Source organism: Epinephelus moara, chromosome 20 (genome assembly GCF_006386435.1).
Source record: "Epinephelus moara isolate mb chromosome 20, YSFRI_EMoa_1.0, whole genome shotgun sequence".
Classification (NCBI taxonomy): domain Eukaryota; kingdom Metazoa; phylum Chordata; class Actinopteri; order Perciformes; family Serranidae; genus Epinephelus; species Epinephelus moara.
In genome coordinates this window covers 32,783,757-32,798,325 of record NC_065525.1, presented here as the reverse complement: position 1 = coordinate 32,798,325, position 14,569 = coordinate 32,783,757, and the positions used below count along the sequence as shown (strand labels likewise).

At 40.3% G+C, this 14,569-nt stretch overlaps 1 protein-coding gene across 2 annotated transcripts in view; it reads right to left on the bottom strand.

The window, feature by feature from the left end:
• Nucleotides 1–14,569, bottom strand: part of shisal1b (shisa like 1b) — a 49,796-nt gene that overhangs the window by 13,680 nt on the left and 21,547 nt on the right. For both annotated transcript variants that reach the window (XM_050074110.1, XM_050074111.1), the window contains exons 2-3: nucleotides 8,838–9,045; nucleotides 3,751–3,967 (exon numbers count right to left, since the gene is read on the bottom strand). In XM_050074110.1, coding sequence (XP_049930067.1) covers nucleotides 3,751–3,967; nucleotides 8,838–8,904 — 284 coding nt within the window. In that variant the 5' untranslated portion in view covers nucleotides 8,905–9,045. The remainder of the gene's footprint in view (nucleotides 1–3,750; nucleotides 3,968–8,837; nucleotides 9,046–14,569) is intronic.

Below are 14,569 nucleotides of genomic sequence, written 5' to 3'. Positions count from 1 at the left end.
AATGAATTACTAAAAAACCCTCCATCTGTTCCATTTGCTGCTTTTTTAAATACTGCCTCTTAAATTGGACAAAGAATTTCATTAGTACAAGACACTTTTTAATCCATCTCATACTGGCTCCTCTGTGGTGCCTCTGAAAAAAATCAGTGCTCCTACTTTTAACCTCTCATAAATTTTGTCATGTATTACATGATCCAGCTGGATTTATGTTGCACGTTTGAACTTTGTTTTAGTTCACCCACATCCAAAAAGTACAGCAAGGTAAATGCGCTGAAATAGTTTCCTGAGAAATTTGAGAGGCAGCATTTTGCTATAGCAGCCAGGGATACTAAATATCTGGATGTGATGTCTCTGTTTCAATAGTGCTGAGGACATTTAGTTGAGGAATATAACAAAAATTGAAAGTGATTCAGTACTATTAGGATGCTTCTGTTGTACAAGATTAAATACTATAATTTTGACTCCGAGAGACAGAGATGACACAGGATATTACTCTGAAATAGGAATGTATTTGGAGGGAAACCCATCTTTTTTCTACACTTTGCAATTTGTTTGACTGCACTGATAGAAGGCCTTACAAAAAGTGATGTCCAAGTGCTTCAAGTTCACTTAATCAAGTGAATCCACTTCTGTCTGAGAACGATGTGGCCTTGGGATATTTATCAGAATAAATGGCTTTAAAAATGACGATCTGTGCTGCTCGAAAGAGCACTATGGCTGGCAAATGCCACTCCTGCACTTAAATCTAAACGTATCCTTAACTGCATTTGGCTCTCTTCACCTCTGCGTCCGAGACATTTAACTATAATTTAGTTTGTATGTCTACTCAGGTAATTTGAGGGGGCAACAGGCTATATTTCAGTCAACCTTAGGGTAAGCAAACAAGAATATGTGCACAGTCTTTGGGATCGATCATGACCACACAACTAAAACTAATGTTATTCATTATTTAACACAGCTTCCTCAGAGAGGGAAAGCAGAAGCAATTGATTATCTGTCAGAGGTTTCTAGCTGCTTCTGTTGCTTTTTTAAAATGCTATTCTCAGATGACTCTTCCACTCTGAATCTATTTCGATTCTGCATCATTTCACCTACTCTGTAACTACACGGAGAGCTATATGCTATAAAGCACTGACTCGTGAACACCTCAGACAAAAAACACCTTCACTTTTACCTTGAACTGAAGTAAATCTCAAACTATAATGCCATTTTCTCCACGCAGTGTGAGTACAGAGCAGAATTACGGCCAGTTTATCTCGCTTGGCCAGTGTTAAATATCATACCCGCAGTCCTATTGCCCATGTGAACCAGGATGAAAGAGTGGCCCAACAGGCCATCTGACGCTAAATGAAATATCATGACCTGCTGCAGGGCAATCTGAACCACCCGAGACAGAGGCATGCTGGGAGGGCATTAGTACAGAGAGCTGAGAGCTCCCACAGAACAACAAGCTCATTTTTCTGTGTCCTGCATGCTTAAATCTGTTTATCCTGCAATGAATAAATGTGTCGTCGAGTTTTATTCGTCCACTGTGACAATATATTGACATATTTTGGCAAGTGTAATGTAGTTTACCATTAAGAATACTACAAAGTACTCCAAGTCTTGCATGGATCTCTGTACTACTGTATGATAGGATACCATAGTGATGCTTGATATAATAGCCTGCACTTAACATCAGCCTTTGTGAGCTATCGTGTGCAGGTGTCCCACTCACAACACAACAACTGCTTTCAGCATCTGCTCTTCTCTGTGGTGGTTCTGAATGCCTCTGTAGGTGTGGATCAATGTCAACAAACCCTCTGAGTAAGAGGCAAACGGTGTCAATGAGTGCAATACTGTCGAGGGAGCGAAGCGTTTGTGAACAAGCAGACTATAACAGGCTTTTTTTTCATCTGATCTGAGGAAATGTCATGTCTGAAACCTTTTGTTCCGCCATAGCTGTTCCCATAAAACTGTACTCAGGATTCAGCACATTATTTTTTCCCTAATTATCTCCACCAAGTCATGGAGGTGATGCTTTGGTCCTGTTTGTTTGGGGTTTGCGGAATAACTCAAAAATTACACCACAGATTTCAATGTAATTTGGTGGGAAATTCCATCATGGGCCAAAGAAGAACTGAGAAGCTTTTCATGTGGATGTCACCACAGTGTGGCCACTAAAAAAACACCTAATATTATGGCTTATTACTCCTGAACCAAGTGACTTAGAGGTAAATATTCTGCTTTATTCCTGCTAGGACTGCAACTAACGATTATTCTCATTATTGGTTAATTGGCTGATTATTTTCTAGATTAATTAATTGGTCTTTCGATCAATAAAATGTCAGGAAAAAGTTTCTCAAAGTCCAAGGTTATGTCTTTAAATGTCTTGTTTTGTCATGTTTAATTTCATATGATTTAAAACAGTGTAAAGCCTCTTTCACACAGAGCGCGATTTTTGCGGCGCCCACCGCAGGGTAGGGCGCAGAGCAAGCGGAGAGCAAGGCGCGCAAGACAGGATTTGGGGGAGTACAGGCTCGTTCAGCAGCTACAGCTCCATGGCGACCGCTTCCGGGTCTACTTCAGACTCTTCTCTGCTATTGGACGTGCCGAGGTGTCGTCACAGCGCGTTGCGGTGAAATTAAAAAAAATTTCAATTCGAGCGCAGCACATACACAATGAATGGGTTCGTCGGCGGAGGTCTGTGCTTTGCGCGCTCTGTGTGAAAAGGACTTAAAGCAGGAACATCTCCATATTTGAGAGGCTTAAAACAGCATTTACTGCCATTATTTTAAATGTAAATTTAAGTTAACAATTTGTCAGTTTACAAATAGTTAGAGATTATTTTTCTGTTGATCGACTAATCGAACAGTCGACTAATCATTGCAGCTCTAATTCCTGCATTAATTTACAGCTGAAATGATAAGTAGATCAATAAGGTAATAACTATAAATCAAACATTCTCTACATCCTCGGCCCATAGGCCTGTGAAGCCCTTTTTATAATCCATGGATTTATTTGTTCTCCAACATCAACATAACCGACTGTCCATCATTGTGTGTATTTTGATACAGACCCAGATGCAGACTGAAAATTGCTAAACATTTTCTTTTCTTAGAGAAATAAATTTTGAGCAGCAGTCTTGGCAATGCTTTGCAATCCTTGAGGGCTTTTTGGGTCACAACAGCTGTGGTTACATGGACAATAATCTGACTGAAATAATTCTGATTAGAGATTCTTAACTGTTTATAAGGACGGCAAATAAAGGGATCCAATAAGATGTGCGTTTGCATGCCCTAAAGCACTTAATCAGAATGTACCTTTTTTTAATGTGCAAAGTGGTTCTGCTCATTGTCAAGTGTCCTATTTTTCGTAAATATAACTGAAGAATAAGAAGTTTTTTTCCCCAAAACTTTATTGTGAAAATTTAATTCATTCTACATATTAAATAAAGAAGGAGAAGATAGGGTTTTGCCTGTTTATACAAGTTAGTAGTAAACCCAAGTGTAACCCCCTGTAGCTTCAAACTACAGATGTCCCCTAAACACGTCACATGCAGACTATTGATGGACACTAGAATTTACACCCCCCCCCCACCTCCCCCTTTTATTTTATTATATTTACCTTGAATTAAAATCTTCAATAACCCAATAATCCTAAACCTAACCCAGAAAAAAATAGGATTTATGACTGGTGCAGACGAAGGTGTGTAAAGAGGTCAAAAAGGCAGAAATGGCAGTTTGATTATTGTTATTTTGTTGTACTTACTTATGTGCATAACCGTCTGAGTCGGTGGTGAGGTTTTTCTGCATGACCATTTGGAACTCAGTCTCATTGCAGCAGTATTTGAAGCCGGTGTTGTTGTGGTGGCAGCAATACATGTAGGTCTTGTTGGTGTCTGTGAGTCGTGGGCAGTGAAAGCCGAAATGGTAATGCCCCTTGTTGTCGGAGTAGGGTTCACACACTCGGTAACGAGCTGAGAGGGCTGCAGTTTAGGAGAAGACAAAGATTTGGATGTAAAATGGACTCAGAAATGTCAGACAGGAGGTATTTTAGTACAGCAGGAAACAGAGACTATCAGTGAAATGTGACTCTTGACCTTTAAGGCAGAGTTTGTGTTAGTCTCTCTATTTTGAAAAATGACAACCATTTTTTAGACTTATAGATTATTGACTGTAGAAAGTGCCTGTAATAATAATGATGTAGGACAAGGAACATGCAAGCTAAACAATGAGATAAGAGAAATCACATTAAGCATAGAGGTCCTGAAGGCAAAAGGTCAGTCACCTTTATTCTTAAAGGAGGACAAGAAATATTGAGTAAATCTAATCTGTTAGGTCATTACGCAAACATACGACAAACGTGCTCCTTAGGCTGGTTACAGAATATGTTAAGTCAGAATAATATTTTTTCTCCACATTTCTCTGTGAACTGATCTCAGATGAAAGAAACACCAGTCTCTTTATATGTTCCTTTAAAGCTTAAGTGACCCAAGTTTTATTATGGAGTAATGCAAACATGTGTGATACAAACAGCACTCTGGCGTATTTGCATTCATCTGTAGCTGCACTTTCAAGTCCCTGCAGCTTTAGGAGATAAATCTGCATCCTCGCTGCCACAAAGGGAAAAAAATATATATTGTTTTTGTTATAGAATCTGGCAACCAATAAACTTATGCTTGAAAATGAAATCACAGGAATCTACTTTTTTACAGCAGCTGAGACTCCATCTGATAATAATAAATTACCAATCTGTCAGAGACACGAACCAGATATGATTAGTGTCAGTTTACGGGGATGATGATAGTTAATACATATCACAATGGACCAGGACAATCCCAAAAGCTCAATACCTTCAAAACCAATGAGTATCAACATTTAAGCATCCTTTCACTTTGTGTTATTAGTAATAAGACTAAGAATGAATGCTCCAGTTTGCCTGGAGATAGACTCATGCATATTGATATACAATAGAAACTTTTGTACCCTTTATTTAATCAGGCAAGCCTCCTTGAAATTACAGTGTTCTGACCAAGACAGGCAACAATTACAGCAAAAACAACACATGATAGAAAACACAAAATATGCCACAAATGAGAGTTAAATAGAAATGTGATTATTGGAGTTGTTCTTATACCAGTACCAGTATATCAGAAATGTCTCAGATACTGCCTAAAATACTTGATCGGGTATTGGTGAGTACACAAGCCTATGCACTAATCTGATACCACGTAATTTGTTGATAAACTTTAAAGTAGTTTTACACCCAGATAAAACAGCTGGTTGCCTGGATATCGATTGTACACCGCTCTAAAACGGTAGCATACACAGCAAGTTACACTGTGCAGCCATTGGCAACTACTTTTTAGGGCGGGGAGGAATAATTCATATCTAGTCAAAAGTGTAACGTTGGCCATTCGCAAAATGTTAAAATAGATAATAAAAGAAAGTGCTATGGTGCTCATTCTCTGCATGTTTTACAAAGGGTTGAGCCCTGCCGTACAACAATGATAGCAATCATTTTATATCCATAAGGGGTTAGTATACAGCTGTTGCATTTGTAATCAACGCAATGGTATCAGATTGGTACCTGGTATTGGCCGATACGCAAGTTCAAGAATCAGATTTGATATCAGGAAGAAAAAAGTGGTATCAGAACATCTTTAGTGATTATTTTTTTGGTTGTCATCCTAGAAACAACTTCAATAGCACATTTAAACAACCCAAGAGTTACCTAAAATCCTAAAAATAATCTAAAACAAGAACTTCATGAGGCTAACACATCAAGATCCTTAAATACTCCTAAACATTGGCAGACAGGATTGTGACCAATATATGTACCAGTTAAAAAGTAAACCTGGCTGCTCTCTCTCTGATGGCCCAGACTATGTAATGGTGACAATGTTTCTAAATTACCGTAAACATATTTTTGGCATTTCTTTACTGCAAGAATGATGCAATGTGCTGATTAAATTTTTGGGTGCCAGAAAAGCTAAATTCGGACGATGATATCAGCCATGCTGATGTGCCAATGTGGCTCTATTTATGTTCGTCATTTTCTAATTCTGCAATAAATAAAACCTCTTTGATTTCCTTCTGCTTGATCACTCTCAGTCTAAATTAAATTATGCAATCTCATGTGAAGTGTATCCAGATTAGTTTCATTGTAAGTGATTTGTCTTTATCTTGTGTGTGTTTCCTTTCATCAGCGCAGCCTAAAAATCTGGCAGTAAAAGTGTTGTTGCTGTGATTTAGTTCAAGGTCCACTTATGCTGCGGGGTGATAGAAGTCTTTCAGTAATCTCAGGCAGGGACAGATCAGCATTTGAAAGGAGAGAGCTCTTTCAGGTTATAATGAGCTCGGTGTGGCCAGCCATCTTCCCTTCGACAACCCGTAGCAGGAGAGGGGGTGAAATGAAGCCGTGCTGAAGGACACAGTAGGATTAGAAGTGACGGGTGGTTTATATAGTGAGAGGAAACTCTTCATTTGACCTTTGCATTGACTGAACAAGTTTGTGAATCCGTGAAATGGCTCTTCAGCCAGCTCATGTTATTTATATCCCATAATCCTTGCATGTAAAGGAGGGGTCAGCCGATTGTAGTTAAATGACCTGGCAATAAGGAAACAGACGGCCTCAACATCGGAAGTGGACCATGAAGTCCTCTAACGATGCACAACTTAAAGGTTTTTGAAAGAGAAGAGTTTAGGGGAAGTCTCTGGCTTCTCAAATGAACAACAGCTGGTTGTGGAAACCCTACAGTTGTAAACAGCCACCTGCTTAATTTCATTAACACCTCTTGAAATGTAGGATACAGTTAACAGCTTGGCTCTTGCTTTACAGTATGTTTACAACCTGCAGTCTGAGAACTGCCATGGCTCTCTCCCTCTCCCCCAACAACACGCAACATCTGAACATCAGTCGATGCTCACACATCATATTTATTTATTCATGTCTACAATCAGACATCACTACAGTTTGTTGTCTTTCCTCTGAAGCATACAGAGAATGTTGCCTTCATTGTAATTGCATTTCATTTCTCAGTGTGAATCTCCGAGCATATAAAAGTGATATTGACTTATAAGTGGCTCATTCATTTGGAGGCTACTGAAACTGTAAAACTGATTTTAAGCTGATGTATGTTATTGCTGTTACTAATACATGAAAAAACAGCTCAATATGAGCATCAGTCACATCAGTGTCCTTGGTGCATTTTGCTGCGCAAGGATGAGATAAAGGAGCATCAAACTGCATGCCACTAACTTGTTAATAGTTCAACAACAATTTTGGTAATCAGTCAGTTGCAAAAATGCTGGTTCTAGCTTTTCAAGCACTTGCTATTTTTCCAAGTTATGTGTCTTTTGGACTGTTGGTCAAACAACAAATTTGATAGTGAAATAGTTGTTAGTTGTAGCCATTACTGTCATCTGGCTGTACTGTATATACAATCACCAATTAAATTAAAGCTATTTTAAGAACAAGTTAAAAATAAATGATGAAGAACATAATTAAACTTTATATAAATAAATCCACTCCACCATAAGTAAGAGGTTAGATGTACAGTCACTTACGCTTCGTCATACCCCTTGGCGTCTTTAGCAGATGCACTAGGCTTTCAACCAACTTCCGTGTAAACCATTGGAGGCGATTTTTGATGCTGAGAACAGCTGACATAGTATAAAGAGTGAGAAAGTCTGAGCAGGGTGGGAGGGAGATGAGGTGGATGTGCCAAACAAACACTGGACTTTAATCCAGGAGACCACTGTTTGTCTCCAACATGTGAAACCAAAAGTCTACGGTGTTTTAAGGTAAGGTAACGTAAGTTATGTATGGTTGTATTTATGCACGTGATATTACAAGTTACCATATAACCCTGTAAAAAATGTACCTACTGCGACCTTTTTACAATGTTAACCACATGTTACGAGGTGTAACCCAGGAGACCGCTGTTCATCATATAAAGACACTAAAGGGTGCCTTCAGGGTTGGTATGAGACGCCAAGGGGCGTGACAAAGCATTGGTATTTGGAGGAATAAGCATGGGTTACTTTATTATGTTATCAGTTGATTCTGGTTTACAGTCTATAATTTTCAATGCAGTGGCAGTTCTTTTCTTTATTCCAGAGGAGACATAGAAAAACAGAAATCAATTGGTGGTGTGTAAATGGTGGAAATGAAGGTATAACACTGAATGCATTTTACGTATACATGTTGAAGTTAAAGCTTAAAGTTGCTTTTGAATGAGTTGGTCGTTCAACATCATTCCACTTTCACTCTGCAGTGTTTGCTGTTGTGCTGATTCCTCACTCCAACACTGCATCCTCCTCTTGCCCTATTTTGTCATTTTTAAACTTGAGTTGGCATCTTTTCCCTTGTGCATAATGTATATTTCATATCTCAAAGGTATGTGTTGGCTTGGTTCCTCTCTTTGTATCTTTTGGGGTTATAATGTGCTCTCTTCACAGTTTTACACAGCATGGCCTCGTTTAGAGAGCACCCTGAGGTTTAGAGCTTTCCTTGCCAAGAAATGTTTCAAAGTCCCTTGATGTTAAGTGTCTCTGACTTAACTTCTGGCCATCAGATGTCAACATCTCTCTCCATCTATCCGTAAAACTGTGTCTTTTGGGGTTGTTTCCTGTGTTTAATTCATGGCAGTAGTGGCTCACTCAGTAAAGGATGATAACGACATTTTTGGAAATTCTAAAGTTTGTAGAAACTGCTTTGAGCATGCCTATAATACGAGCATACCCTGAAACGCTTACATGAGTATCTGGAGGCTCCTGTTATGAAAGAAAATATGAACTTTTCGGGCTCAGTCAGGCAGAATCACTGATAAGCACACAGTAAACTTTACAGACCTGCAGTGGACAGCAGGAGGAAGATGACCGTCAGGACATTGAAGGACTGCCGGTTGGTGATAGTCATCTTCTCGTCCTCATGTGGAAAGAATGGGAGGGAGGGAGGGAGGGATGGAGGGAGGGGGGGTTGCTCTGCTTTAGCTGGGCGTGGGCATCCTCTGCTTGTTGACAGCTCCTCTCACATGGCTGCTGCTGGGAGTCGGGACTCCTGATGGGAACAAGACAAGCGGAGAGAGGAAAGATTAAGAGATTTGATTTGGATTTCTGGAAGTTCCACCCTACTGTGTGGACAGCTTGTCTGGCAGTGAGCTCCCATGATGCCTCCTGAAATCTGTCCTTAGCTTTACATAATAGGATGGCTTGGGCATTAATTTTAACTGAAATTGGCATGCTGGACGAAATCCCTATAGTGACAACAGTTTTCTGCTTTTGACAGGAGAAATGTTTGCTCTTGACGCTGTCATTAAGAAGTTTGGAATACATCTAATCCATTTATTATAGCAAGTCATAGTGGCAAAAATGATGAATTATAAGCCACTGAGCTAAAGCAGTCTTTCTATTAATCGGTTTGATTCATTGTTTATGTTGTTTTTCAAAGAATTGATAATGGAAAAAAATAGTTTAATCTACTAGTGTGTCATGTGGCATTAATTTAAAGGAAATGGAGACATTTTGTCCACAGCAGGTCTACTGAACATGCAAAAATGTGAAATCTGCCCTCAAGAAAGCAAACCAATCAACACAGAAAGAATTATGTTTCCAAAAACAAATAAATTATTTAATAATATTTAGTTATTTACATGTTCTATCTTGTATTACAACATTACAAACCCATTAATGCATGTAATGCTTACTGATGCCCTGCACTCCAAAACTTTTAAGACAGAGCTAATAATAGGTAGTGAATATATTTGTTTTTATAAATCTTTAACTGAAATTTGTTGCATTCATGTGGTGTCAGAATAATTGGAAAAATGAGTTCTGGACTGGGAAAATTCACATGAACACCCCCTCAAGTTGAACAACTTGCATGACTTGCCAACTTTGAAGTCATATACGAGGAAACATGGCAGACAAAAGCAGATGTTTGGCTGCACTGTAAAAAGTGTTGTTAATTAATTCATATGTTGCATATCAATTTCTTGCTTACATGTAATTTGTAATACGGTAATTGGTTATACCTGGTAGATGCTGTCCATGTAGAGTGACCTAGATTAGTTAGACAATGTATGTATTAACATTAACACTGATGAGAAGTCAGATAAAGCAATATTTTAGATGGTTTAAGGAATGTACTGGTGCAGCAACAAGTGTTAGACAAAATCACTTTGTAATATAAAACTTCAGACTGTTTAAGCATAATGCAACACACCTTCTTTGTAGAGTCCATGTTTCCATGTTACAACTTAAAAGCTCATGAACACATGGAACACCAGTTCATAGAGCAACTTCCCAACTTGGGAAATGGGACCATCTGAGAAGTGTTTGAATGCAGCATAATTTATCAGTTTGTCCCTTTGAGAATGAGATTAAAACAGAATGTAATACCCAGTAGATATTTGATTATAAAACTATGCTGGGGCATTAAAGAAAAAGGCTACAAGTGCACTAAAATGTTGTTCTTAGGGAAAGTGTTGTTTTTACCAATATTTAATGAATTACACAGAACTTGCTTCTTCAGCACAGCGCACAGATGCTGAGGAGCAGTTTGCTTGTAAATGATGCATTTTGGGAGTTCATGAACTCTTCTTCTTCTGTCACTGTACACTTAACATTCAAAGCTGCGTCATCGCCATCCATCCACTAAGTAAGATTAATGGGGTGGCGGCACATTTTGCTTAGCCACGCTTATTCCTGTTCTTTGGCAGATTTATTCCTTTAATAGTGTCAGAGGAAATTGCACATAAACGGTCCCTGTCCATGAATTAGTTAAAGGTGATGGTAATTTATTACAGATTCTGTCAATGAATCATTTGCATTTAACAGTGGTTCTACAAAGTTAATGTGAGGAACACCTTGTGGTTGAATGTGACTTTGAAGCTCTTATCAGTGGCAGCCATATGACAGAGGAACACAGCGTGAGCTGGAAACATGGATGATAATGGATGGTTTGTCTGAATTTGAGGGTGGCTGAAATGCAAGACACCAAAGCTAGCTATCGGCACAAGTTTATACCAAGTAGTCCGTTAAAATGGTTTGGAAAATGTATTTGCTCCTCAAAACCATAAAACCTTCACCCCCCATATTTATAACATGAATTTATTTACAACTAAATTACCAGAATCTGCCTTTGAAAATGACCCCAAGAGTGCCGAGGGCTTTAGCTGCAAGTTTGTGCAGAGAAAGTTAAACATCCTCTCTGTAGAAGCTGCATGGAAAGTGTAACAAAACTCAGATCCTGAATTATTTAGAAGCTGACAGCAGAAAAGAAACCACATACAAGGAGCAACAACAAGAAGTGTAGAAGAGCATCATTGATCTCCTTTTTCTTGTGATGAAAAAGGATGTAATCCTGGATCACATCTAGTTTAACGTTGCATCACCACCGTCTACTGTTTGCCTTTTTCTCTAACTATTTGCAAGCTGTTATGCAAACACAGTGTGGGTCAGTGTGGCACTGAGAAATCTGGAGGGAGACTGGAGCGTTTTGTTTTGAGGCATCACTTTGTTTCACGTGAATACACAGTCGTCTTTTACCAGTTCAGTACTGCCAAACCATACATACTTTTTTGAAGATGAAGAAGTTGAGATAGTCAGTGGTGCAAAAGATCAGCAATGAGCTACATGATAAAAAAAAGTATTTACAGGTTGCACACAGGCAGCCACATTTCTTTATGTGTGTTAAATACCAGCTTTGAGGTACTGGAAATATGTGTGACTGTTGTTTAAAACTTGATCTGGATTTTGGCAGCACTTTTATCTTTGAAAGAAGAGATGCGACCATTAGTCAATTAATAGAATGGAAAAAAAAAACAAACAAAAAAAACAAAAAAAACAAACGTTTTATTGGCAGCTACTTTCAGACTTTTTTCAAGCAAAAATAGTGAACATCTGAAATGTGACAAGTCATACATTACAGTTCATTGAATATTTTTCATTTTTTTTGACATAAGATATTTCATAACATCACTTTGTGCTTTGGGATATTGTGAATAATTGATAATGAAAACATCATTGGCTGCAGCCCTATTTGAAAGTACACCACCATTATCACTGCCAGTACCGAGTGGATGGGTGAGATTCAAGTAGGCTGTGAAGAAAATGGAGAGAGAATAAGTACTTGACAATTTTCACAGCTTTCACACCTTTGCGCACCTGGCTTATCTGCGCAGAACGCGGGCATGGCTGACGACTTGGCAATTTCAGAAGCTTGCCAAAGTTGGATGACGCAGACCTGCAAATTAGAGGTCCTCACAGAGTCCCAGATTTAGGACCCTATCCAAAACCCACTCATGAGAAGCCTATCCTAAACCCAACATGCATAAATACTTTTTTTCCTTGTCCAGGTTGATCCACTTGGCACACAGACCTGAGACCTCCAGCAATGCAATCTTACTTGACCTAATTAAACTGAATCTAATTTGGACCCTGTTCCTGGGAACTGAGAGGACCTGTGACAGTCTTGTCTCACTCACAGGGTGTCAAAAAGCGCTGCTTGGGCAGTACACAATTGCACCCTTTAGCGTCTGTATGAGACGCACCGGGCTTGCAGCCAACTGCAATGTAAACTCATCTGTGTCACTGTAAGACTGTCAGAGCAATGGTCGTTGTACAAAGAGTGAGAAAGTCTGCTTAGGGTGAGTGTGAGGAGACGTGGAGGGTCTTGTGTCAAACTAAAAGTCAACGTTGAGTCATTTTGTCACGTCAGTCATTCGTCATACGAGACAGCTGATGTAACTGACGTCAACCAATGTCTTTTCCTAACACCTGGGTCTTCAACAGGGGGTCCGGGACTCCCTAGCGGGTCCTTAGAGTTAGTGCAATTGGGCTGCCAAATTACTGTTAATTTTAGGGATGCACCAAAATGAACATTTGTGGCCGAAGCTGAAGCCGAATAATATTAAACGCTTGGCCAAATACCGAGTACCGAATACCGAATATCATTGTTTAGTTTTTCATTAGTTTTTGCAGATGAACCCCCTCCAGATTAGTGTTGTCACGGTACCAAAATTGGATTCCACTGTACAATACCAATGAAAATATCATGGTTCTGAGTAGTATCATGATACCACAGCGAAAATGAGGCAGATGTGCCTTTTGTCATTTATAAAGAGATAAATCACTTTTCTATTATAGGCTACATCAACACGTCACATATCTGTGTTCAGCTGGCTCGGCTGTTCAGGTACTTCTGGGCAGTCCACACGCCAAGAAGAGGATATTATTGGAGCCGACTTCTCGACTTGTCGTCGGTAAGCTGATGGCCGCCATATTTGACAGGAATACATTACTGTCTGTGTCTGTGACCCCCGTTCAACCCACAATCGGTGGGATTCGCCTTTCGTTTCTGCTGGTGGTTGAAATCTGTAGGCTGCTGCACAGCGTGCTGAATGATTTAAGCCTATTTTGCTCGCTCAAAACTATTTTTAGTCGCAAATGCGAGCAGGGTCCAAAACTAACACTCGCCACTCGCCAATTACGGGTAGATTTTGTCTCTGGCTGTCAAATTTTTAAGACCACTCGCCACTCTGGCGAGTTTTTTTTTTACCAGCGAAAAATGCATTTTTTGTTACTGGAGAACGATGCTGGTATCGGCTGGTTTCCTGGCAGAGTAATGTGCATCTCAGGCAGAGACGATCTTTGGTCACGTAAGTGCGTCAGTCATGACGTTAACACAGCGTGCCGATGTGGATAGCTGTTGTTAGGCTTGTTGGCAAGGCGGAGCTGTGAGGCTAGCGGAGCGTTAGCCGCAGCATGACCGGAGGGAAGCACAGCCAGTTAGCCTCCACTAGCTTCCCAGATAGCCCTGGCTCTCCGTTTGGATCCAACCAGAGCACCGAGCCCCAGTTTGTTATTCAGGTTAAAGTGGGAAGAAGCAGCGGGTTTGTTGGGCAGCTGAGTGAAGCTGAGTGAAGTGGAGCCTGCTGAGGAAACACCGGGACCGTCTGGATGTAATAATCTGTGGAGGTGCTCGGCTGCACAGATAGGAAACCCCTCGGCTGACAGGATGTACCACTCTCTCACACCGCTAGGCTCGTTCGAGATGAACTGCGCCTCGCCTGGAAAGTAGACGAGAGCAGGCGGCCGCAGCGGGGGCCGGTGGCAAAAAGCTGCGGTGAAGTCGGACAGTTTCCCGACAGTTTCCAGCAGCCTTCAGTCCGTACAGGAAGTCACAGACACACTTAGACAGAGCTAGTTTCAAGCAGCGCAACCCGAGGTGCGCTCAGTTTGGTAGTTTGGCAGACCGAGGTGCGGTGAGATGGGTGTGGCGGCGCAGCAGGGGGAGGTGTCGACAGATCCAGCTTGGCGCAGTTACAGTTTCGTGCTAAAAGGCTTCGCCGAAGGTGCTCTAAAAGCTTGCCAACTGAAACCACGTCTACTGTCAGCGTAGGGGGGAGCGCAGCTGGTGTAAGCCGAAGTTTGGCTGACCGGCGGACAGTGTGCACATGTCACCAAAACCTCACAGGCAGGTTTCCAGAATATCAGGCACATTAACGATGCAATAAATACCCAAAAAACCACTATTCAATGCAACTATCTGCAATCAGCACATAAATGTATCTCTATATCGA